This window comes from Equus caballus, chromosome 2 (assembly GCF_041296265.1).
Source record: "Equus caballus isolate H_3958 breed thoroughbred chromosome 2, TB-T2T, whole genome shotgun sequence".
In the NCBI taxonomy this organism is placed as follows: domain Eukaryota; kingdom Metazoa; phylum Chordata; class Mammalia; order Perissodactyla; family Equidae; genus Equus; species Equus caballus.
In genome coordinates this window covers 12,465,713-12,492,783 of record NC_091685.1, presented here as the reverse complement: position 1 = coordinate 12,492,783, position 27,071 = coordinate 12,465,713, and the positions used below count along the sequence as shown (strand labels likewise).

At 39.3% G+C, this 27,071-nt stretch overlaps 1 protein-coding gene across 16 annotated transcripts in view; it reads left to right on the top strand.

Moving 5' to 3' along the window:
* MAST2 (microtubule associated serine/threonine kinase 2) overlaps window positions 1-27,071 on the top strand; it is a 210,942-nt gene that overhangs the window by 144,652 nt on the left and 39,219 nt on the right. For all 16 annotated transcript variants that reach the window (XM_023630698.2, XM_023630719.2, XM_023630711.2 and 13 more), the window contains one exon: window positions 14,462-14,553. In XM_023630698.2, the coding sequence (XP_023486466.1) occupies window positions 14,462-14,553 (92 nt within the window). The remainder of the gene's footprint in view (window positions 1-14,461; window positions 14,554-27,071) is intronic.

Sequence of the window (27,071 nt, the reverse complement as noted above, 5' to 3'; positions counted from 1 at the left end):
TAACATTAGATACCCTGACCCCGTCTCCCCCAAGCGTGACTCCCAGAGCCCTCTCATCTTCTGTTCCAGTCTAAACTGATTATCCTCTGGTCCTCTTGCACAGTTGTCATCATGGTATTTCCGGGACCTCTCCCCACTGTGGATTCTGAGTTCCCCAGATCACCTGCTTTCCTCTTAGTTTAATTCTTCATTTTGGTGGAGCATAGACACCCAGAATCTTAAAAGGGGCTTGTGTCCCTATATGTTGCCTGAGTTCTCTTCCCTCACTTATCTAAGTTTCTTCAAGTGTGGGCCTCTGAAGGCCAAAGGTCGATTATATTTGCACATTGTTTTAGTCCTTTGAATGCGTGACATAGAACCTTGCAATTAACTGTCATGAAAAATGACTGTGATGGTGGTTTGACTACTGAAAGTGAGGGCCTGGTCCTTAAAGTAGCCTCTGTATCTGTGGCTGCCTCATAGAAACAGAACTGTGCTCTAATTGTCTCGATTATGGAAATTTGGGCATAGGCCAGACAGCTGGGCTGCTTATTGAGGGAGGAAGCAGAAAAGAAGGATTGTTACTAAAGCAGAGTTTAATCTGGATGTTGGACCAACGTATGGAGTGATTATAAGACATTTTGCATTTCCCTTTAACCACTAGCTCTCAAAAAAACTGGTCTGGAAATGTAACCTGGAAAGTGGGCTTATAATTTGGAACTTCCAAAGAAATCCAGAAGCCATGAGAACTAGTAAAGGCAAACCAAATATACCACAACTTCCCAGACACTATGTAATCATGGATAGCCTTATACGTCCTCATTTTACCAAGGTCCACATTTGTGGAGGGCCTCTGTAGTGGAAGTGTACTCCATTCACAGAAAAAATCTTTAGTCTCATTGGCTACTTTCCTAGCGAGAGTTTAAGAATGCATTACAGGACAATTCTCTCCCGTTCATTGCTTATCCAAATAACTACGTATCAGCCACTGTCCTGGGCACTAGAAATATAGACGCACTTAGAGTACACAGGTTCTGAAGCAGTGCCCACTCTGGGCTTTTAAATTCCTCTCCCATCTCTACTACCAGGTTTATTTGATTAGAACTCTGGGAATGTGAATGTCAGCTACAGTCACCAATGACAGAATTATTTGGATTTCTAGGTGATGGGCAGCTCTTTCTTCATCTTGAGACTAGAGTTGGGGAAGTGTTGCTGCTGCCATGTTAGGGAAACTTACCACTATGTTGCATGATGCCAGGGGACAAGATTGCACTGGCTTACATTTGGCCAGTTTCCCCTTCTCCTCATGTTTTTTGCTTTAAGACTGTTGATTTGTTCCAAGCGTTCTGGGCATTTGAGCTTTAGACCCATGTTTGTTTCTCTTCACTGTAAGTTGGTATTGCTGCAGGACCATGTTGCGGAGTCTTGTAGGTTTGGCTGTTACAACATGCTTAGAGCTGAATCATGCTTCCTTTGCATTGTTGGTGGTCTTTTCTGCTATAACATAATGAAAGGATTCAGGATTGGCCAGGGCAGAGATGATCTGTACCTCTTTATTTTTTGTCTGGATCAAGATAGGTCTTTGCTGTGCCTTGATTTAGAGTTGGGGGTGGCGATAGTGAAGATGGTCATGACTCAAGAATTTAGTGAGGGCATAGTCTTTGCGGAGTCTCTGCTATGGCAGGTCTCCTCCCCAGTATTCGTGGCTGTGTCAAAGTTCTGCTCCAATCCCTAGGGTAGGTTTTTTCCCCTCTTTTTCCAGCTTTATTGAGGTATTATTGACATAAAACATTGTGTAAGTTTAAGATGTACAGTGTGATGATTTGATACATGTTTTTATTGCAAAATGTTCACCACAATAAGGTTAGTTAATACTTCCTTCACCTCACATAATTACCATTTTATTGTTATGTTGTTAAGGTATGAACATTAAAGCTCTACTCTCACAGCAACTTTCAAGTACAGTCATGTGCCACTTAATGCAGAGATGTGTTCTGAGAAATGCGTCATTAGGTAATTCTCATTGTGTGAATGTCATAGAGTGTACTTACACAAACGTAGATGGTATAACCTACTACACACTTAGGCTGTATGGTACTAATCTTATGAGATCACCATCGTATATGCAATGGCTCATCAACAAAAACGTTGTTATGTGGCACATGACTGTACACAATACAGTACTGCTAACTATAGTCACCATGCTGTGCATTAGATCCCCACCTAGGGTAGGACTTGATATCTTATCTGCCCACCCTTTTCTCCCCCTGAAGTTAGTTAGGTTGTACAAAATGCCCTTGTTTTTCTGGATATGTGCCGTCTGAACCATCTTTAGGATAGAGCGCCACATTAAAAAAGATCCGGGGCAAAGAGAATGTGAGTTAGATTAGGCTTTCAAAAAATGTTAGTCCCTTATTGTGACCTAGGGCAAGGTGCTTAGCCTCTCTGTGCTTCAGGTTCCTTGTCTGTAAAAAGGAGAGACAGTAGTAGTACCTATGTCATAGGGTATAAGACACTACATGTAGAGCTTTAGACAGTGCCCAAGTAGCACTTTATAAATATTAGCTGTTATGATTGTTTTAAATGCGTAGGTAAATTCAATAGAACATGAGGAAAATCCCAAGGGACATAAATCTAAGAGGGAAAACAATATCTGAACAGTACTAACCCACGTTGGAACTTCTAAGAAAGGGGCCAGGGAGGAGGTGTACTAGTCCTGATATCCTTGAGGGGAAAGAGGTTGAGGCCTTGGGCTTGTTTTGGGTGGGGAGACCCTAGAGTAGGGTAGAATTGAGACCCCACATATAGTTAGGACCCTCAAAGGGCTTTACCCTCAATGCAGGAGTGGGCTAGGAAGGCAGTTTACCCACTGGCAAGAGGAGATGAGAAGTTCTTTAGCCTCATCTGGGTTTTAATTAAGGCTCTTAATAATAAAGAAGAAAGTCACCCTTGAATTTTTAACTGTAGGCCTTTATTCAACTGAATTTGGGGACAGGAGTTTATACTGTATGTGTGGTCTAGGAGCTGATTCTGGGCTGGTAATAACCCTGACAGATCTGTCAGATTTCTTTTAAATTGCACACCCTCAAATCAGGTAGTGTAAGATTCCCATAAAGCTCACTGAAGGTGAGTTCACAGTACAAAATTATAGCCCATGCAAGGAAACAATCCACCACAAGCGAAAATCAGTAAAAAAGAAACAATAAGACTAGACCCCTAAGAACTTCAGAAAGTATCATTATGGATAAAGACTATAAAATAAGTCTATTTAAAATGAATAAAAATATAAAAGAAGGGGGCCAGCACCGTGGCCTAGTAGTTAAGTTTGTGCGCTCTGCTTTGGTGGCCTAGGTTTGCAGGTTTGGATCCCAGGCATAGACTTTCACCACTTGTCAGCCATGCTGTGGTGGTAACCCATGTATAAAGTAGAGGAAGATTGGCACAGATATTAGCTCAGGGCTAATCTTCCTCAGGCAAAAAGAGAGGAAGATTGGCAACAGATGTTAGCTCAGGGCTAATCTTCCTCAGGGGGAAAAAAAAATATATATATATATATAAATATAAAATATATATCTATAAAAGAAGGAAACAAAAATGAGAGAAAAAAAGACCTATATTTAATTTATAAGACCAGACGTATTTTGGAAAAATCCCAATTCAAATACAGGGAATTAAATATATTGTATCATTGAATTTTAAAGTTCAACAGGTTAAATAGTAGAGCTGTGGACAAAGTTAGTAAAATTTTATCTGGAGTGCAGCACAGAGATGGAAAGATGTAAACAGTGAGAGCTAAGAAATATGGAAGATGCAATATGGAGGTCCAACAGAATATAGAGAAATAGGGGAAAGGTGATATTCCTAGAGATAATGACTGAGACCTTTCAGAACTGATTAGAAACAAACAAAATAATATCGTGAAGCAGAATAGGTAGAAATAAATCTCTATCTAGATACATTACAGTAAAATTGCAGTTTTTACAGAGGTCTTAAAAGGAACTAGAGAACTCTCAGGAATCCACAAAAGCTGAAAGAGCTCTTATAAATGAGCTCAACAAGGAAGTTCACCCAAGAAAATTGAAAACATATGTGTACACAAATGTGCAGATGTTCATAGCAGCATCATTTAAAATAGCCATAAAGTAGAAACAGCCCAAGTATCCATTAATTTATGAATGCATAAACAAAATGTGGCATATTCATAGTATGGAATATTATTGTAAAAAGATATGACGTTCTTATAAATACTACAACATGAGTGAAACTTGAAAACATTATGCTAAGTGAAAGAAGCCAGACATAAAAGGCTGCATAATGTATGATTCCTTTCTGTGAAATATCCAGAATAGGTGAATCCATAGAGACAGAAAGTGTATTGGGGGCTGAGCAGAGTTGGGTAGGGTAGAGAGAGCTGGAATGGGGAGTGACTGCTTGTGGGTACAGTGGTTCTTCCAGGGTAATGACAACCTTCTGGAATTAGATAGCAATGATGGTCACACAGCCTTAAGAGTGTACTAAAACCCACTGAATTGTACACTTTAAAAGGTTGAATTCTCTAGTATGTGAGTTATACTAGAAAATAAAGTTAATGGTAAAAAAAAAAAGCAACCAGAGAGAAAGGAAAAATTAGCTACAAAGGAACAACAATCCTAAGAGCAAGCTTCTCAACAGCAATAACAGGAGCCATAAGACAAGGGAATAACATCTTTAAGGTATTGAGAAAAAAGTTACTCTCAGCAAGAGGCTAAATTATCATCGAAAGTCAGTGAGCAAAATAAAGACATTTTCAGGCAAACACTGAAATTGAGAAGGTTTGTCACTATCAGATTCTCGCTGAAATAATTGCTAAGAGATATATTTCAGAAAGAAAGAAGAAAGGTATGAGATCCAAAAGAGAACACTGAGCAAAGAAACTAGAAAATATGTGAGTAAGTCAAATCATTCGATTATCGTATAAAACAATAATAATTACTAATTTGGCAATATAAAAGCAAGATAGACCTGAAATACTGAACCAAATAACGTGTAAGTTGGAGGCGGGTAGAGGAGAATTGGAGTTAAGATCTTTTAATTTTGCTCAGGAGAGTTGAGACGCAGGTTAACCTTAGACATTGTTAAGACAAGAGTACCTGTTAAAACTTAATAATAATAGTTTTTTAAAAAAGAAAATAAAGTAGAATGTATAATTTTCAAGCCAGTGAAGCAGGGGTTAAAAAATAATTAATCCAAGAAGAGCTCCCATCCAAAAAACAGGTAGAGTACAGGGGATTAGGGGAGAGTAAGTCGTGGTATTATGTAGAGAAACTGGGACAGTGACATTTGAGTCAAGTCCTGAAAGAGGTAAGGGATTTTGCCATAGTATAGCCGGGGGAAGGACATTCCAGGCAGAGGGAACAATTGGTGCAATGGTCCTGGGAGCTGGGCATCTCCCTGAGAAATTAGCCTTTGGGCAGATGAGTGAAATCATCTGACTTGTGCTGTAAAGGGATCACTGTGGCTGCTTGTGTTGAGAACAGACTGGGAGTAGGAGACAGGAGTAAACCAGAGAGACTAGTTAGGATAATCCAGGCAAAAGATAAATAATGGATTTATCTCTAAGCAGCACCCTTTATTGACTGAGAGAACATGTATTTTCTCCCACTGTAGCTTCTCAGTCTTTACAGGGACGTCATCCTAGTTGTTACTTTGAAATAACATCTGGAAGTGCTTGACCTTAAATGGCCCCAGATTCTTCTCTATTTTATTGATCACATTTAATGAAACAGAAGGGGTCTTTTCCTCCTTCTAAATTCTGAAAGAAAGTAAAGGGCTAGCCAAATGCTCTAGCCATTTACTGAGTGGTCAAATTCCTAGGGGCTGCTGGACTTCTGGGACTGGGAGATTGGAGAGGCCTGAGGCGTCTGCAACCATGCATCCTACTCCGTACTCTATATCGCTGCAGACTGGGAAGGAGGCTGCCTAAATAAATTTACGGCAGCCCCTGCAGGGAGTCAGATTTGAGTACCTGCTAATTGCTGGAAGGAGGGATTTTTGAAGGCTCGGAACTCTCCAAATATGGCCACAATTCAACAGTATCACAGAGATCTCACAGGTTATCTTAGTCCTTGCTCCCACTGTCCACATGAGCATGGTGGAGCATGGTGAAATGCCAGCATTGCTCTGAGTGACCAAGTGACTGGGATGGTGTTGGGCAGCAGTCTACTTTAACCAGTCCCTGCAATAGGCCGCAGAGCATCAGATCAAGGGGCTTCCAGTTTCTTTCCCATCAGCTGAGAGTTAGTGTGGCTGACTCTGCAAATATCCAGTACTTTGATCTTACTGGGATGAAAGAGTTAAGACCTGCACTTTATCTTCTAGGATCCTGGGGAAATGTCTAGAGCCTGTTGAAATGGAAAAATAGCCAGTTCCTTGTTTTGGATCTCAGCTGAGTCATGGCTTCTGTACCAGGGTGTCTGACTTTTTTTTCCCCTGGCAGCTGTTGCAGATTTGTCAAGTGAGATTATATGTACCTTCATAGAAAGGCGTGTGGCCTGGAAATATGATCTTTACTGTTTTGGATTTTATTTTAAATTTTAAGTAATATCATGGCAAATGAAATTAGAATCAATTATCTGTCCTTGCAGTTTCAGGAGGTCTTCATTTTCATACACAAGGAGTTTAGGCATAATGGTTTAATATAGCTTACACGTACCAATATCTTATTTTAATCGTTGTAACAGATCATACTCATCCATTCATTCATTTCACAAATATTTATTGAGAGCCTACCATGTGCCAGGCAGTGTTCTAGGCGTTGAGGAATACAGCAGTAAACAAAGCATGCACAAGCCCTACCTCGTAGAGCTTAGATTCTGATGGGAAGAGAGACAACAGACAAAATGAATTCGCAAAATATATTGTATGTTAGATAGTAGTAAGTGCAGTTGAGAAAAATATATCAGGAAGGAGGATAGAGAATTTGGGAGGGGTTTACAGTTTTAAATAGAATGATCAGGGAAAAATTCACTGAGAAGACTGTACTTGAACAAAGAGTTGAATAAGGAGAGAGCAAGCTGTGAGGCTCTCTGGGGGGAAACACAGAAATAGGAAATGTCATTTGTGAAGGCCCTGAGGCAGTGGCATGCTCAGCATGTTCTGAGGAAAGTAGGGGGGCCCGTATAGCTGGAGTAAAGAGTGAGTAACGGAATGAGGTAGTGGAGATCCAGATCATTTAAAGCCTTGTAGGCCATTGTAAGAACATGGACTTTTGCTCTTAAGTGAGACAGGGAGAATTTTAAGCAGAAAAGTGATTTTGATATTACTTACGTTAAAAAAAAATTTTTTTTACAGCTTTATTGAGGTGTGATTGAAGTATAGACTGTACATATTTAAAACATACAATTTGATGGGTTTTGATATATGTATATGTCTGTGAAGCCATTAGCATAGTCAAGATGATGAGCATATCTGTAATTTCCCAAAATGTCCTCATGCCTCTTTATAATCCCTCTCCTGTCTCTGGTTGGGCAACCACTAATCTGTTATCTGTCACTATGGGTTTGTTAGCATTTTCTTGAATTTGATGTGACTAGAATTGTTCCTATGTACTCTTTTATGTGTGCCATCTTGCTTTCAGCATAATTATTTGAGGTTCATCCATTGTGTGAATCAATAGCTCCTTCCTTTTTATTGCTGAGTAGTAAGTAGTCCATTGTATGGATATCTTATGACTTGTTTATCACTCATGTGTCAGTGGACATTTGAGGTGGTTTCTAGTTTTGGGTTGTCACAAATAATAAATAGCAAACACTTGGGTCTTGCTATTTTATCCATTCTTATAGTCTCTGCCTTAACTGAATTTGTATTTAGAACATTTACATTTTACATTATTATTGGTGTAATTGGATTTAAATCTATTATCTTGCTATTTATTTTCTATTTGGCCCAGCTGTACTTGTTCTCCCTTTTTTCTTTTTCTACCTTCTTTTGGATTGAGCATTTTTTATGACTCCATTTTATTTCCTTTGTTGTCTTATTAACTATAGTTCTTCATTTTTCTTTTTTAGTAGTTGCATTAATGTTTATCATGTAAAATTTTAACTTGTCGCAGTTTACCTTCAAGTAATATTAGACCATGTCGACGAAAATAATCCATAACCAATCTATAAATGAAAATTTGGGGGAGTTTATTCTGAGCTAAAATCTGAGGACAATGGCCCAGTGCCTTTCTTCCCGAAGGAAGAAAGGGCACCGAAGAAGTGGGGTGCACAGAGTGGTTATATACCCCCAAACAGGATGTTTCACATATGAGTGAAATGTCCCTTTTACAGTAGTCGCGAGACTGCTCTGTCGGCACAGCGATTGATGGAAACAGCAGGTAGGTCTGCTATCTCGGTGAACACAGCAGGGTGGCAGGTCTGTTGTCCCGAGCTGGGTGGTCACAGGCGAGCACAGCAATCAGTTCCTAGCCTAAGGGAAGATGCTTATCCCTAAGGAAATACCAATGTGGGGGGAAGTTACACCTTTATCTTAAGGCCATTTGTTCTTGCCATAGGAAATGTTTAAAGCAGATACACAATGCATGCTCACTGCCACAGTCTGGCCCTTTTGGAAAAAAACAGGCCGAATTAGGTTTACACTAAATGGCTTTCTCATATACTCTAATATATCCTATTGCTTGCTATTTCTATTTGTCAGCCACTTCACATCTAAGGTAAGAGCCTCACGACAGTGCACTTCCCTTCTTCCCTCCAGCCTTGGTGCTGTGGCTGTCCTTCATTTATATCTGCTTATGTTGTAAACTTCACGGTAAATGATTATGTAGCTTTTAAACTCAATTATTTTTTAAAGAGATTTTAAAAATAAAAACAAATGATTGATATTTACCCACATATTTACCATTTCTGGTAGTTTTCTTTCCTTTGTATTGATCTAGATTTCCATCTGGTACCGTATTCCTTCTACCTGAAGGACTTCCGTTAACATTTATTATAGTGCAGGCCTGTTGGCAATGGATTATTTCAGCTTTTATATGTCTGAAGAAGTCTTTATTTTGACTACCTTTTTGATAGATACTTGTGCTTGGTATTTGAATTCTAGGTTCAGTACTTTGAGAGATTTCGTCAACTGTCTTCTGAATTGCATCCTTTTCCCAAAAAGAAGTCTGTTGTCATTATCTTTGTTCTTCTGTGAGTTATGTGATTTTTCTATCTGACTGCTCTTAGGCTTGTCTCTTTATCACTAGTTTTAAGTAATTTGATTATGATGTGCTTTGGTGTACCTTTCTTCATGTTTCTTGTGCTTTGGATTCATTGGGCCTCTTGGATATGTGAGTTTATAATTATCAACAAATTTGGAAATTTTTCAGCAATTATTTTTTCGAGTATTTTTTCTCCCTTCCTCTCTTTCAGAGACTTAAATTACAAATCTAGTCTGCTTGATGTTGTCCCACAGCTCACTGTTGCTCTTTCCATTTTAAAAAATTTCTTTGTTTCATTTTGCATCCCTTCTCTTGCTGTATCTAGGTGCGCTAACGTTTTCTTCTGTAGTGCCTCATCTCCTGTTAATGCCATCCAGTTTAACTTTCATCTGACACTCTTTTAACCTCCAGAAATTCTGTTTGGGTTTTTTAAATATCATCCATAATCTCTCCTTAACATGCTCATACTTTTCTATACCTTACTGAAAATATGCAGGATAGTTCTAATGATTTTAATGTTCTCTTCTACTAGTTCGATCATCTCTGTCATCTCTAGGTCTGTTCATTCCCCCCCTCGTTATGGGTCATATTTTCCTGCTTTTTTCTATGCCTAGTAATTTTTTATTACATACAAAACACTGCAAATTTGACCTTGTTGTGTGTTGGATATTTTTTATTCCTTTCAATATTTTTGAGCCTTGTTCTAGGATGCAGTTAAGTTGCTTGGAAATAGTTTAATCTTTTTGAGGATTGCTTTTAAGTTTTATTAGGTGGGACCAGAGTAGCATTTGGGACTAATTTTTCCTTGCCACTGTCCCTTGAATGACTAGGTTTTTCCCCTCTGGGTAGTAGGATCACAAACTATTCCTGACTTTGTGTGAGCACCAAGGAGTGTTCCACCTGCTCTTTTTCTTGGGTGGTTTCCTTAACTCAGGGAGACTGCCAGGCTCTGTGCGGGTCACCTCCTCCCTGTGCTGTTGCTATGAAGTCTTTCCAGATAGTAAGCTCAGGCAATCATAAGACTCACCTTGTTTGTTTCATGTCTCTTAGTGATCACTGTCCTGCACTGCTTGTTGTCCACTGTCTGAAAATTGTTTCATGTTTTTGTCTGGCTTATTAGTTGTATAAGATAAGAGGGTAAATCTATTACTTGTTACTCCATCATGGTTGGAAGTGGAAGTCTTTTCTGATTTATATTTTAAAGGGTGTTTTGTTGAGAACAAATTATAGGGGAACAAGAGTGGAGGAAGCAGGAATATCAATGAGGAAGCTATTTTACTTAATTCAGATAAGAGATGGTGGTGACTTGGTCCAAGGTGGTAGTGGTGAAAGAAGTGAGAAATGATCAGATTTGGGATATATTTTGATGTTAAAGCCAACAAGAGTTACGATGGGTTGATATATGAGAGAAAGAGGAGTCCACAATGACATGTAAGGTTTATATTATCTTCATTTTATATTTGAAAACACCAAAACATGAGGATTTATGAGACTTGCTCAAAGTCAAACAGCCAATCTCAAACTTGGATCTTCTAATTCCAAAGCCCTGTTTCTTTCTACTGTGCTACACTGACACTAAGAACATGAGCAGTATAAGCCACACTTGCTAAAGGTGTTCAGAGAAAGGAGAGACATCTTCCTGCTTGAAAGAATAAACGAGAATTCACACAACACCTCATTTGAGCTCATGGTCCCTAAGGAACAGGTAGATTTGGGTAAGTCAAGGAGGGAGGGCATATCTGTTGAGGGAAGTGGTGTGAGCCGAAGTACAGAAGTCTTTGAGATATCTTTCTGCTCAGGATTCCCTTGGTCTGGGTAAGCTTTCCAAGGGTCAGTGTGGTTTCATGTGTATATTCTGTAAAATTTCTCATGTTCAAAACTGAAGGGCCTAGAGTTTATTTTCTTGAGAATATTTATATCTTATTTGCTCTTAGGATAAGGGCTGAATAAACATACTATGTTTCTTTTAAAGAAAACCCAAAAGGCAAAACCTTATCAAGAATCTTGACTAGGGGGCCAGCCCGTGGCCGAGTGGTTAAGTTCTTGCTCTCTGCTTTGGCAGCCCAGGGTTTTGCCAGTTCAAATCCTGGGCGCGGACATGGCACTGCTCATCAAGCCATGCTGAGGCGGCATTCCAGATACCACAGCTAGAAGGACCCACAACTAAAAATGAACAACTATGTACCGGGGGGCTTTGGGAGAAAAAGGAAAAATAAAATCTTAAAAAAGAATCTTGACTAGGAAAAAATAGATTCTTTACAGTAGGATTAATTTAAATGGCCACGGTAAGGAGTCTGAATTATATTCCAAATGTTATGGGAAGCCACTGAGAGTTTTTAAGTAGGAATTCACTTGATCTCATCTGTGGTTTTTCAGCTATTACTCCAGCTGATGGGTGATGAATAGACTGGTGGGGGCAGGAGGGTGAGCAGGAAGAATCAAAGTGGAAAGAAGATCATTCAGAAATCTTTTATAGACTTGAACTGGGGTGGTAGTAGTAATAGAGGTAATGAGAATTATTTGGACTGAGGATATATTTTAAAGGTATAATGCACAGGACTTCCTGGTTGTTTTGGACATGGGTGTGAAGAAAAGAGAAGAATCAACAATAATTCATAGGTGTTTGCTTGAACATCTGGATGAATGGTGGTGCCATGTAATGGTGCCAACATAGGGAGGAGTAGCAGGTTTTAGAGGGAAATTCAAGAGCTCTCTTTTGCAAATATTAAGTTTGAGGTGCCTTTTAGACATCCAGTTGGAGATGTCAAGTAGGCATTTGGATATGTGAGTCTCGTGCTCAGAGAAGAGAGCACAGAGTTAGCAATAAAAAGCTGGGTATCATCAGCATCCTAGATTTAAAGCTATGAAACTGGAAAAAAAAAACGTTGTTTAGGGAGAGAAGAAAAGATATTTCAGATCTGGGTCCTGGAGTACTAAATGATTTAGAGGTCAGGAAGAGAAGAAACAAGCAAAGGAAAATGAAAAATGAGCAGTTAGTAAGATAGGAGGAAAACCAGGAAAGAATCCTGTCCTAGAAACTAAAGAGAAGTATCTCAAGAAGATTTACACAGATATTAGGTTGAACAAAAGAAGCAAAACACAAAAAAATACGTAGTGTGTGTAATTCTACTTATAGGAAATCCAGCAAAACACAATTAATATATGGTGATAGAAGAAAGTGGTTGTGGGACAGGAGATTGACTGGCAAGGGGCACATGGGAACTTTCTGGGATAATAGAACTATTCTGCCTCTTGTTTTGGATATTGTTGTGTGGGTGAATACAATTGTCAAGGCTCATTTAACAGAGCATTTAAGATCTATATATTTTATAAAATGTAAATTATATCCCAGCTCTTTTTTTTAAAAAAAAGGGAATTGTGACTGTCAAATGATGTTAAAAGGTTACATAAGATAAGGACTGAGAATTGACCATTCTCATTGGTGACTTTGATAGCAGGGGTTTCAGTGGCAAGATGGGGATGACTGCCTAGAGTAGGCTACAGAGAGAATAGGAAATGAGGATGTGAAGATGACAAGTACGGAACCCCTACATGGAATTTTTCCTAGACCGAGGAGCAAAGAAATGGACCACTTGGGGGAGCTCTATGAAAGTTTTTATTTTTATTTTTAGAAATGACAGCGTGTTTTCATGATGATGAGAATGATCCAATGGGAAGTAGAAATTCATGGCATGGGAAGGGGAGGGCAATGCAGGTGCAGACTTCTGGAATGGGGAGTCGGCGGAGTTGGCTTTGACAGGAGCGCGGTCTTTCCTTCTGCTATTACAGATAGGAAAGTATATGGATACGGATTTAAGCTAATAGATTTTTATGACAGGAATAAGTATTGCTTCTTTTTGTGTTGTGTTCTTTTTACCCCCAGTTGAATAAAAAAGTCAACAGATGAGGGTGAGATTTGGAGAAGGAGTGCTGGACGTTTGAGAAGATGTGAATTAGTTGTTTTGGGGAGAGAGAGAGCACATTTCCTATGTAAATGTAGCGTGGTTGACAAGACACACTTGACATTCATCATCATAAATATAAGGAGATGCCAGCCAGATGATTTTGAGCTTTTCTTCAGTCCCCTTCAGCTGCCCGAGTACAGTTGCAAAATAGATGCAAGTTGCAACTCAGTTGCAAGGAGTAGAGGGAGGCCGTGTCAAATTAGAGAATGGGAGGCTTAGACATTTAATGGTGACTGAGGTAATGAGGCTGTTAGACGTGATTAGATTAGTCCTAACAGTTTCTTGGACAAAAGTGCTTATCATTTCTAATCATAATCTCGTTCTTGAGATTGAGCTCAATCCTTCCAGAGGTTTCTCATCACAATCCCAATAGTTCTTTGTGGCACTCTGTCAGCCCTACAGAGTTTGGCTGTGGCCAGCCCCATAGCTTCTATAACCTACTTCTTTTCCTATCATTCTCCCCTCTTCCCCCGCGACTCGACTTCTCTGCTATTTCTTGAACATTCTCTCCTCTCTCTCTTTCTTCACAGCAGTAGTTACTCCAGTTTGAGGACAGAGACTTTCTCTTGTTCCCTACTGCTTCCCTAGCATCTAGAACAGTGCCTGGTGCATAGTTGGTGTTTAGTAAATATTTGTTTGGATGAACATAAATGCCAGGCACCCCTGTGCCTTTAAAAGATGGGCTGACTTTCAAATAAATCTATACGCACTTTTCGGTAGCAGGTATAGCACAAAATGGCTTTTTATCGTGATCTGGTTTCTTCAACCACAAGAAAAAGCCTCAGGCATTAACATAATGGAAAGCCAGCTTTATAGAAGAAACCCAGGACTGTTTTGAAATTTATGGTGAAATGAGAATATTACTTAATTCATTGATTAAGCCGTTTTTTAAAAATAAATTTCATAGATTAAGTTAATAGTTTCATTTTTATTGCAGAAACATTAAGTTCTATGAGATATGAGAGTATTTATGACTTGCGTTTTTTGTTTTCTAAATCAAATTTGCAGTGGGCATTCTGCACTAGATACCATTTAAGACATGATTGTTACCCTTAAGGAGCTCATTGTGTTTGCTTGGGAAGCAAAACCTAAACATTGGAAAAGTACAATGGCAATACAAGATAAAAGTCAATACAATGGCACAAGTTATCCTAAGATGGAACACAATGAATGTTGAAATCTCACTGGTGCAAACAGTAATTGCTGACCCAGTTCAGTTTAAACAGTATACTGCTCAGCCCATGGAGTGGTGTCACTCTTTTGTTACTCCATAGCCATTCAAGGTCTCTGGACCCATGGTGTGGCCCTCTTATAACTGACATTTGTGTTTTCATTGCAGTTGTCGGACAAGTAACCGAAAGAGTTTGATTGTGACCTCTAGCACATCACCTACACTACAGCGGCCGCACTCACCTCTCCATGGCCACACAGGTGAGTGCTTGAAGGTTAAGAAAGGTGAAATGAAAGAATGGCCGCAGATGCCCAGTTTCTTTCCCTCTTCTCACTTTGCACAGTTCAGCATATTACGTTGTCTCTTCACTCCGCTGACTGAAGCATGCAGAGCTCATGGGCATGCTTTCTATGGGAGAATGTGTTCAGTCTATTTTTGATTGTTAGTTGTTTCTTGCCTTGATCTGTCAACATTCCTTTTGGTCTTGTACATATCTTGGGGCCAGGTATGTATCCTGGGTCCACGGCCTCTGTTCTAGTGTGTATGGCTCCAGTCATTAGGGCCATGTGATGAGGGCTCCATTAATGTTCTGTCCTACCATGCCCAAGCATCAGGGCTCACAGAGACGGTTTTCTGCCTCATGGGACTCCTGATAACTTTCCCTCTATTGGAACAGGAGACAACAAAAGTGAGAGGAATATTTGTTTCATGTTGACATTGATTTCACATATTGGAATTGAAGCAAATGACCTCATGCATGCAGACTCTGCTCCACCTGGACCCATAGGCTCCTCCAGACAATATAAGGACTGATTTGCTTGACTCTAACTGAGGACTGTATAAACACTATGAGGGTGAAGACCTCATTTAGACATATATTTTGGTCTAGACATATAATTTTTGCATCTGAGGGGGCTCAGCTTTGCTCAAGGAGTTGCTGCACTGCTACACTGTCCATTACTACACTGTTTGCAGTGGAATTTCCAGATGCAGGGGTAATGGAAATGGAGCAGGCTTGAAACCATAGGAAGCTGTTTAGAGCTTGCTACCTGGGTTTGGTAAGCCATGAGCCTTGCTGTCTTTGGGCAATAAGAGAGTACCAAAGCAGTGAAAGAGTTTGACATCAAGCCAAGTAAGACAGATCTATTCCACTTGGAATGTCTCCTTGCTCACAGTTTACTGTGTCTTTGGAGGGAGAAAGTGAGGGTACATGTGGAGTAGTTGTTTGAGCACCCTGAGGGTCTGGTGATTCCGAAATTGATCTTTGTCTTTGGGAGAAGAGACACTTTACTGGGTTCAGATCCAGCCATTCAGTGTGCTCATGGCCCTTTTCCAAGAATCAGTAAAACTCAGACACTAACTCTCACATTGGAAGACACCACCAAGAGCACCGGGGGACCCAGGAGATTGGAGACCCACTGGGCCTTTAAAGCAAAGCTCTCATTTTGCTTAGATACTTTCCCCCCCAAAATTGACGGGTTATGTGTTAGATTAGGTAGCACATTCTACCCGGAACTTTGTAAAAATTCAGTTTATATCTGACCTAGATTTTTCATCATATGGAAATAAATTTAGCATGTCTAGACCTTCTACATAGTTTTATAGCTGTAATGTGAATACTGGGCAGTAATTACTACTGACTGCTGCCCTCTGAGATGATTATCTCTCTATTTAGATTCCTGACAGTTAGAGTTTAGGACTAAATCCCCCCTACCCAAGTGGCTTTGATTGAGAACATCATCTGGCCCTTTCAGCCTACCTGGGTCTGTGGACTCTATCTTAGAGTTAATATGTGTAACATGCTTAGTAGTCCATAAATGTTAGCTGTCATCGTTATCGTCTCTCCCCAAATCACTGCAGAACATCCAGGCAGGCCTCAGATCCAGGGAGGAAGAATTGACTTAAAAGCCCAATCATGGCTGTAGACTCTTTACTTACCCAGGTGTTGAGAAAGGCAGTGCTACTTGTTCCACACAGCTCAAACTTCACATCGTTTGAGAACTATATCCTCAAATCTTGCACATCCTGATATTTGGGTCCACATGAAGTTTTAAGACTCTTTAACTTTACTTTAAAGTCTGGAATCTGTTGACTAATAGGAGGCCTGTTGATTTGAAAGTAGGTCCATTTATTCCGTACAGTTCAGTTTGATATTAAATATTTATTATATATAAGTAAATTACAACTACAGTAAGGTCAGTTCGGTAGGTACTTACTCTGCCATTCTGGAAGTGGAACCTTCCTAGTTCGTTGTGTTTTTAAATTAATAAACTTTTTGTTTTAGAGCAATTTTAGATTCACAGCAGAATTGACCAGAAAGCATAGAGAGTTCCCATATACCATGTCCCCACATGTGCACGACTTCCCCCACCATCAATATCTCCCACCAGAGTGGTACGTTTGTTACAGTGAGTGAACCGACATTGACACATTCTCACCCAAAGTCCATAGTTTATATTAGGGTTCACGCTTGGTGTTATACATTCTATGGGCTGTGACATATCTATAATGACATGTATCTACCATTGTAGTATCAGAATACTACATAGTTTCGCTACCCTAAAAATCATCTGTGCTCTGCTGTTCATCCCTCCCTCTCCTGGGGAATCCACTAATCTTTTCACCACCTCCATAGTTTTGCCTTTTCTAGAATGTCATATAGTTGGAATCATACAGTACGTAGCCTTTTCATATTGGCTTATTTAACTTAGTAATATGTATTAAGCTTCCTCCATGATCTTATCAAGGCTTAATAGCTCGTTTCCTTTTAGTGCTGAATAATAGTCCATTGTCTGGATGCATCACAGTTTATGAAGGACATCTTGGTGCTTCTGAGTTTTGGCAATTATGAATAAAGCTATTATAAATATCTGTGTGCAGATTTTTGTGTGGACGTAAGTTTTCACTTCATTTGGGTAAATATAGAGCGTGATTGCTAGATCGGATGGCTAAGGATTTCATTTTATAAGAAACTGACAAACTGTCTTCCAAAATGGCTGTACCATTTTGCATTCCCACCAGCAACGAATGAAGGTGTCTGTTGCTCCACATCCTTGCTAGCATTTGGTGTTGTCACTGTTTTGGAATTTGACCATTCTAATAGGTGTATAATGGTACCTCATTGTTGGCTCAATTTGCATATCCCTAATGACATATGATGTTGAACATCTTTTCATATGCTTACTTGCCATCTGTATATCTTCTTTGATGAGGTGTCTGTTCAGATCTTTTGCCTATTTTTTAATCAGGTTGTTTATTTTTTGTTGTTGAGTTTTAAGTGTTCTTTGCATATTTTGGATAACAGTCCTTTATCAGATATATTTTACAAATATTTTTTTCTACTCTATGGCTTGTTTTCTCATTCTCTTTTGTAGAGCAGAAGTTTTTAATTTTAATGAAGACCAGCTTGTCAATTATTTCTTTCATGAATTGTACCTTTGGTGTTCATTGCCATAACCAAGGTCATCAGGGTTTTCTCCTATGTTATCTTCTAGGAGTTTTATAGTTTTGAGTTTTATGTTTAAGTCTGTGATTAATTTTGAGTTAACTTTTGAAATTTTAAAATTTGAGTTAATTTTTATGAAAGTGTCTGTTAGGTTCATTTTTTTACATGTGGATGTTTAGATGTTCCAGCACTGTTTATTGAAAAGATTGTCTTTTTCCCATTGTGTTGCTTTTGCTTCTTTGTCAAAAATCAATTGACTACATTTACGTGGGTCTATTTCTGGCTCTCTATTCTATTTCATTAATCTATTCTTTTTCTTGAAAGTCTTGACTACTGTAGCTTTATACTAAGTCTTGAAGTTGAGTAGTATCATTCCTCCAACTTTGTTGTTCTCCTTCAATATTGAGTTTGCTATTCTAGGTCTTTTGCTTCTCCGTATACACTTTAGAATCAGTTTGTTGATATCCATAAAATAATTTGCTGAGACTTTGATTGTGATTGCATTGAATCTATAGATCAAGTTGGGAAGAACTGACATCTTGACAATATTGAGTGTTTCTATCTATGAATATGAATATCTCTCCATTTATGTAGTTCTTCTGTGATACCTCTCATCAGAGTTTTGTAGTTTTCCTCATGTAGATCTTGTACACATTTTGTTAGATTTATACCTAACTATTTCATTTTTGGGCATGCTAATGTAAATGGAAATATGTTTTTAATTTCAAATTCCGCTTGTTCACTGATGGTGTATAGTAAACTATTGACTTTTGTACATTAACCTTGTATCTTGCAACCTTGCTCTAATTGCTTATTAGTTCTAGGAGGCTTTTTGTCGATTTTTTTGAGTTTTCTACATAGGCCATCATCATCTGTGAACAAAGACAGTTTTATTTCTCCCCCCAATCTGTATTCCTTTTATGTCCTTTTCTTATCCCATTGCATTAGCAAGGACTTTCAGTAAGATGGTGAAAAACAGTGGTAAGAAGGTACATCCATGCCATTTTCCTGAACTTGGCGGGAAAGCTTTGAGTTTCTCACCATTAAGTATGATGTTAGTGGTAGGTTTTTTGTAGATGTTCTTTATCAAGTTGAGGAATTTCCTTCTATTCCTAATTTGCTGAGAGATTTCTTTATCATGAATAAGTTTTGGATTTTGTCAAATGCTTTTTCTGCATCTGTTGATGTGATAATTTGATTTTCCTTCTTTAGCCTGTTGATGTGATGGATTACATTAACTGGTTTTCAAATGTTGTACCAGCCTTGCATACGTGGGATAAATCCCACTTGGTTATGGTATATAATTCCTTTTATGCATTGTTGGATTTGATTTGCTAATATTTTGTTGAGGATTTTGTGTTTGTGTTCATGAGAGATATTGGTCTGTGTTTTTCCTTTCTTGTAATGTCTTTGTTTGGTTTTGGTATTAGACAATGGTGGCCTCATAGAATAAGTTAAGTGTTCTCTCTGCTTGTATCCTCTGGAAGTGATTGCAGAGAATTGGTATAATTTCTTCCTGAACGTTTGGTAGAATTCACCAGTGAACCTATCTGGGCCTGGTGCTTTCTGTTTTGGAAGGTACTTAATTTGTGGTTAAATTTCTTTAAATAGATTTAGCCTGTTCAGATTATCTGTTTCTTCTTGTGTGAATTTTGGCAGATTTTGTTTTTTAAGGAATTAGTGTATTTAATCTAGCTTATTAAATTTATGAGCATAGATTGTTGATAATATTCTTTTATTACCTTTCAATGTCTATAGAAATCTGTAATGATATCCCCTCTTTCATTTCTGATGTTAGTGATTTGTGTCTTCTCTCTTTTTTTCTTAGTTAGCCTGACTACAGGCTTATCCATTTTGTTGATCTTTTCAAAGAACCAGCTTTTGGTTTTGTTCATTTTCTCTGTTGATTTCTTGTTTTCAAGTTCATTGATTTGTGTTCTAGTATTTATTATTTCTATTCAATCTGCTTACTTTGAGTTTAATTTGCTCTTTTTCTGGTTTCTTAAGGTGTAAGGCAGGTCTGCTGGTGACAGATTCCCTCAATTTGTTTGTCTGAGAAATCTTTATTTCTTCTTCCCTTTGGAAGGATAGTTTTGCAGGGTACAGAATTTTAAGTTGGTGAGGTTTCCCCCCACCACCGCTTTTTTTTCCTCCCCAAAGCCCCAGTACATAGTTGTATATCTTAGTTCTAAGTCCTTATAGTTCTCTGTGGGATACCACCGAAGCATGGCTTGATGAGCACTGTGTAGGTCCACGCCCATGATCCAAACCAGCAAACCCCAGGCTGCCAAAGCAGAGAGAACAAACTTAACCATTACGCCACTAGGCTGACCTCTGAACACTTTTAAATATTTTACTCCACTCTCTTCTTGCTTGCATGGTTTCTGAGAAGTCAGGTATAATTCTTATCTTTGCTCCTCTATAGGTAATGTTTTTTCCCCCTCTGGCTTCTTTCAGGATTTTTTCTTTATCTTTGATTTTCTGAAGTTTGAATATCACATGCCTAGGTATAGTTTTATGGCATTTAATCCTGCTTGCTGTTCTGTAAGCTTCCTGGATCTGTGTTTCAGTGTCTGACATTAATGTGGGGAAGTTCTCAGTCATTATGGTTTCAAATATTTCTTCTATTTCTTTCTTTATTTTTTCTCCTTCTGGTATTCCCATTACATATATGTTACATCTTTTGTAGTTGTCCCACATTCTTGGATATTCTGTTCTATTTATTTCAGGGCCGTTTTTTTTCTCTTTGCTTTTTAGTTTTGTCAGTTCTAGTGTCATATCCTCAAGGTCAGAGATTCTTTTCTCAGCTGTGTCAGTTCTACTAATGAAGCCTTCAAAGGCATTCTTCATGCTGTTACAATGTTTTTCACCTCCAACATTTCTTTTTGATTCTTTCTTAGAATTTCCGTCTCTGCTTACTTTATCCATCTGCTCTTGCATGTTGCCTACTTTTTCCATTAAAGCCCTTAGCATATTTATCATAGATTAAAAAAGAAATTCTTGCTCTGATAATTCCAGTATTTCTGTCATATCTGACTCTGGTTCTGAGACTTGGTTTTCTCACATATTTACTGTGAGGACCTGGTAGAACTTCTATATGTAAAATTCACAATAGTGTGAGGACGCTTCTATGACTGCATCCCCCAGGGGTTTTTAATGCTCAAATTTGTGCACGGTGCACCTCCAGCAATTCATTTTTTATAGGTCAGGTTTTCCTACCTTGGCACTGGTTCCCGTGGAGGTTTCTACTCATGGGTTTCTGCTCGGGTACGTTGTGATTCTCCGTATCCACCTGTCTGTCTCTCTTGTTCAGGGGGCAGCGGTTTGCTCCGTGACTTCACTTCCCTCACGGATCTAAGAAGAATTGTTTGTTTTTCAGCTTGTTCAGCTTTTTGCTTGTTGTTAGGATGGAGCAGCAACCTCTAAACTCCGGACCCACCAGACCAGAAACCAGAAGTTAGTTCATTTGTTTTATTGCCTATAGAGTATCTATTGTGTGACTCTACCACAGTGTATGGATTTATTTTATTATTGATGAACATTGTATCGCCCTGGGCCTAATCAGGAGACAGAAATCGCACAGTGGCTTAAACAGGTGAAGTGTAATAGAATTATTAACTAGAACAATAAAAGAGTAATTTTAAGATGTAAGAGAACTCTATAAAGGTGCCATAGAGCTTTGGAAAAGTACCTAGGGAAGAACAAACCTTGTAGGAAGGCTCTCTCAACTGGATTCAGACCTTGTTAGAGAAGGTGTAGTTGCAGCCCCCTGGATGGCAGAGATGTGTGCTGGTTTGCCCAGGCCAGAGCTGATGCACCGACAGGGAACAATCAGGAAGCAGCCCTCTGGAGCACTGGCAAGCCACAACCAGTGTGCAGGCCTGCACAGAAAGTGGAGGTGCCGCTGTGAGTAGGAGGCATGACGTGTCTTTTAAGCCTCAGAAACGAAATGGAAGACAAACCCCAGGGTGTGGAGTGTGGAACAGACCAGAGGGAACCAGAGCACCAGTGTGGGCGTGCCTGGAGCACACAGTGTGCTTGCTGTGGAAAGGGGATCACCAGTTCAGCATAGGGGTACAAGGTTGCCACCGTGTGACTGGGTCCGAGCATCCCTGCACGTCTCACTCCCACACCACTGACTGATGATGCAGTTGCTGAAACTGCACCGAGAGCCTCTTCCTTCAGTGTCCCTCTAGCACCTCCTACTGAGAAAGTTTAACATTGTGCTTGCTGTAAAGGAAAATTGCTTAAAGGAACTCTCTCCTTTATCACAGAGCTGGTATTGAAGGATGAATTTGGAGTTGAGGTATTAATTGGTAAAGAGTACAGACATTTAGATTGTTTTCAGTTTTTCACAGTTATAGTCAATTCTGCAACAAGCATGCTTCCTCATATTCTTTTTTTTTTTTAAAAGATTTTATTTTTTTTCCTTTTTCTCCCCAAAGCCCCCCGGTACATAGTTGTGTATTCTTCGTTGTGGGTCCTTCTAGTTGTGGCATGTGGGACGCTGCCTCAGCGTGGCTTGATGAGCAGTGCCATGTCCGCGCCCAGGATTCGAACCAACGAAACACTGGGCCGCCTGCAGCAGAGCGTGCGAACTTAACCGCTTGGCCACAGGGCCAGCCCCCCTCATATTCTTTTTATATATATGTACAAAGACTGTCTAGGATTTATATGTAGGCATGGAATTGCTGAGTCATGGAATATACTGTATTAATTTTCAGAATAAGATTAACAGGTCAGTGGGCATGTGTATTTAATATGATGTTTGTTATATATCATCTGATTTTAAACTAGTATACTGGGACTAGGAGTATGTCTTTCTTAAGCCTTCAGCCCCTGTCACCCAGGGTCAAGAGCAAGCCCCACTAATCCACTCCTCTTTACTCCCTAACGCTTATAGCCTCCTCATCTCTATCTGCCTTGAATCCACTAGGGCTGATTTCATTATCCCTTATCCCTGTTTATGTCAGTCCACACAGGAACCCCCATGTACCTGTCCCTCCCATCTCCTACACTCTTAATTCGTATAAATCTCTGTCCCTTTTTCTCATCCCTCTCTGACTCTTGAAACCCTTACAGTATACTTCCTGGAATTCATAGTCCATTATCAGAAAAACCTCCTATATGCTTAATCTTGTTCTGATGGAATCCCGGGAGTGAGGGAGGGGTTAGAACACTGGTTGTCCTACAGCCTTCTCAAGTGTTAGCTCTTGCCTGCCCTATAACTTTATACCATTGGGCCTGAAAGCACAAGTAGGTGTCCTCCTTGTCTTTTCGTTATTCTCTCTCTCTTCTTTCTAATACTCCAACACCTTGAATCTTATACAATTAAATTATATCACTTACTACCTACTGTTGCAGCTGTAAATATCTTAGCTCTTGATTACTGTTGCTCTTCAGTTCTTCCTCTCTTGTTCTTGATGATTTCGATACACTCATAGTTGATCTTTTCAGTTCTTAGGACTTTCAGTTCTTGGAACTCCTGTTTTCCAGTGAGCTTCTCTTCCATGCCACCTGAGTCACTTATGCCCTACACCTATAGTTTAGACCTCACCTCCATAATTTTACTTTCATTCTTCCTGCCCTTTAGCACTACCTCCAGACTTTCTGCCTTGTGCCATCTAGAATCCTCATCCCCCCAAAAACAATCATTTGATTCCAGGACTTCCAATCCTTTGAGACCCTTAAATATATTAAGTTTGAGATGCCTTCTAGACACCAGTGTGCGCAATTCAATATATTAGTCTTGATTTCAAGAGAGGAGTAGGGCTGGAGAGTATCTGGAAGAGAACATGAGGAGCAGGATACCTCCCTGACCTCTAGGCCCAGTGTTACAAAGGAGTGTGTGAAAGCAAACAGTCCTCTCTTAAGAGAGCTGCAGGGGAAGCAGTGTCCACAGGGGACAGTCAACGTTCACCTACTACGTAAAGGGCTGTACTGTATATATGTCCCGGGTGCTTGGGAGTACAAAAATAAGGATACACTGGCAGCTAGAACACCAGTTAAGAGGCTGTTGCCATTGTCACGATGTGAGGGAGTGTTATAAATGGAGAAAATATATGAATATGAGAAAAAATTATAAGGTTAAGTCAGCAGGTATTAGAATTGATTGTCTCCAGATTTCCTGCTTGGGTGATTAATGAGTGATGATACCCTTAACTTAAAAAAGGAATATTGAAGGGAAGAATAAATATAGGGGAAGGAAAAAGAAGATTCCAGAAATAAATCCATACATATATGGCCACTTGATTTATGACAGAAGTGACACTAGGAAAATTGGGTGTCCATATGGAGAAATTGAAAGACTTAGCTCTTACTTCACAAAAATCAATTCCAGATGAATTGTAGATTTTTTTTCAGTGTTGGTAAGGTATAATTGACAAATAAAATTGTAAGATATTTAAAGTGTACAATGTGATGATTTGATACATGAATTGTAGATTTAAATGTGAAAGATAAAATACTAAACTTTTAGAAGGTACACAGGAGAATACCTTTTGGGGGGGGCATCAGCATGAGGAAGATTGGCCTTGAGCCAACATCTGTTGCCAATCTTCCTCATTTTGCTTGAGGAAGATTATTCCTGAGCTATATCTGTGCCAATCCTCCTCCACTTGTATGTGGGATGCCGCCACAGCATGGCCTGACAAGCAGTATGCAGGTCTGCACCTGGGATCCAAACCCACAAACCCCAGGCCGCCAAAGTGGATCATGCAAACCCAACCACTACGCCACTGGACTGGCTCAATATACCTTCATTTTTTAAAAGGGCATGAAAAGCTTAATAAATTTGACTACGTTAAAATTAAAAATTTCTAGTCATCAAAAGATATCATGAAAAGGCAACCACAAAGTGGGAGAAGATAATTATAACACTTAAAACTGACAAAGAGGGGCCGGCCTAGTGGCGCAGTGGTTGGCACATTGTGCTTCTGCAGCTGAGGGTTTGCTGGTTTGGATCCTGGGTGCAGACGTGGCACCGCTTGGCAGGCCATGCTGTGGCAGGTGTCCCACATATGAAGTAGAGGAAGATGGGCATGGATGTTGGCTCAGGGCTGGTCTTCCTCAGCAAAAGGAGGAGGATTGGCAGCAGATATTAGCTCAGGGCTAATCTTCAAAAAAATTTAAAAAATAAAACTGACAAAGGGCTTGGATTCAGAACATTTAAAGAACTCCAGCAAACAAGAAAATAAAAAGATAATATGACTGAAAAATGGCTAAGAGACGTAAGCAATCCAAATGGCTAATCAATACATGAAAAAAATACTTTAATCTCATTGTTAATTATGGAAATGCAAAATAAAATCACAGTGAGATACCATTATACATGAAAAGTGGCTTAAAGTGACAAAACCAAGTGTGCATAAGTATATGAAACAGTGGGAACCCTTAAGCATTAATGGTAGAAGTATGAATTGGTACAACCATTTTGCAAAAACAGTTTGGCATTTTCTTATATAAAGTTTAAAAATAGACAAACTAGACAACAAAAGATCACTTACTATATGATTCCACTTCTATGAAATGTCCAGGTTAAGCAATTCCATAGGAACAGAAAGTAGACTAGTGGTTGCCAGGGGATTAGGGGAGAGGGGAGTGAGAAGTGACTACTAACAGCTTAGTTTCCTTTTGGAGTAATGAAAATGTTCTGGAAGTAGATAGTGATGATGATTGCACAACTTTGTGAATATACTGAAAACCGCTCAACTGTACACTTTAAAAGGGTGAATTTTATGATATGTGAATTATATGTCAGTTTTTTAAATTGTATGAGAAAAAACTAAACTTGAGTATTTAGAGATACATACTTAGTTGGTAAAGCTATGAGGAAATGATTGCCATAGAAGCGAGGGTAATATTTGCCTTTATTGGGAAGGGGAGGGGTTTGACTGGAAGGATTATGTAGAGGGATTTTGAAAGATGGCATTGTTAATCTGGATAGTGTTTACACAGGTGCTTGCTATATAATTACATTCATTTATAACTAGTTAAACTGTGTAAGTGAAGCAACTGGTTCAAGGTCAACTGCTCTCAGTTCTGTTGGTTTGTTTATTTCATTATAACTCATTTCTCTGGGTTGGGTGATTACTTGCCTTTGAACTGTCTTCTCCAACTGCTAAACTGCTTGGTAAAGTTGAAAATTTCAGGCCTGCTTGCTGGGTTGCTGGGTTTTGTTTCAGATTTTTTGTCCTTTTGAGTCATTTCTGGCTGTTTTTAAGAAAGAGTTCTTCTCAATGGTGTGATTTTTCTGGAGTCAGAACTGTGAATGTAAGTAAGTAATAAGAATCAGTTTAAATATTTTCTTCAAAATGTTAATATTCTAACATCTTAATCTTCCCCCAAAACAAGACCAATTCCAATTATTGATTTTATTGTCACTACCTTCATATTAATAATTTTGGCCTTTTTAAGGTAAAATGAATATTGGAGAAGTGGAGAAAACACAGTAAAGATAGCACAGACTTTTTAGGACTTAACATATGTGGTATAATAAACAATTTCTCTGGTCTTTATCCCAAGTTTCTGGCACAGCGCTTAGAAAAACCTTGGAATTTTCTGAGTGATAAGAGTGGTGTCTTTGTTATGCTAATGAGGCAACTCAGGGTGGCCCCCTAGACAGCTTCTGGATGGAGGCTGGTCACTAGGAAGACCAGCCGCATGATTAGAAACTTGGGACTTTGGACCAGCCCGACATCCTGGGGAGGGGATAGGAACTGGAGATGGAGTTCAGCGCTGCAGCCAATGATTTAATCGGTTATGCCTATGTAGGGAAACCGCAATGGAAACTATAGGTGTACCAGAGCTCAGAGTAAGAGCTTCCTGGTTTATGTGCTGAGAGGGTGACACACCCTGATTTCACAAGGAAGAGGGCACAAGGAGTTCTGCATTCCTTCCTTGACCTCACCTGTGTGCATCCTTTATAATAAAACTGTAATAATAAATATAGCATAACACTTTCTGAGTTCTCTGAGTTGTTCTAATGGATTATTGAACCTAGAGGGAGGAGGTGTGGAAGCCTCCATATTTATAGTAAGTAGGTCAGAAGTACAGGTGGCTGAGTACCTCCCTCCCCCCATGATTTATGACTGGTACGGGAAGTGAGGCAGTCTTGTTGAGGACTTTGCCCTCAACCTGTTGGGTCTGTTCTAACTCTATTTGGCTGGTGTCAGAATTGAATTGCAGTACACCCAGTTGGTGTCAGAATAGTATTTTTTTTTTTTTTTCAAAGATTTTATTTTTCCTTTTTCTCCCCAAAGACCCCTGGTACATAGTTGTATATTTTTAGTTGTGGGTCCTTCTAGTTGTGGCATGTGGGATGCCCCCTCAGCA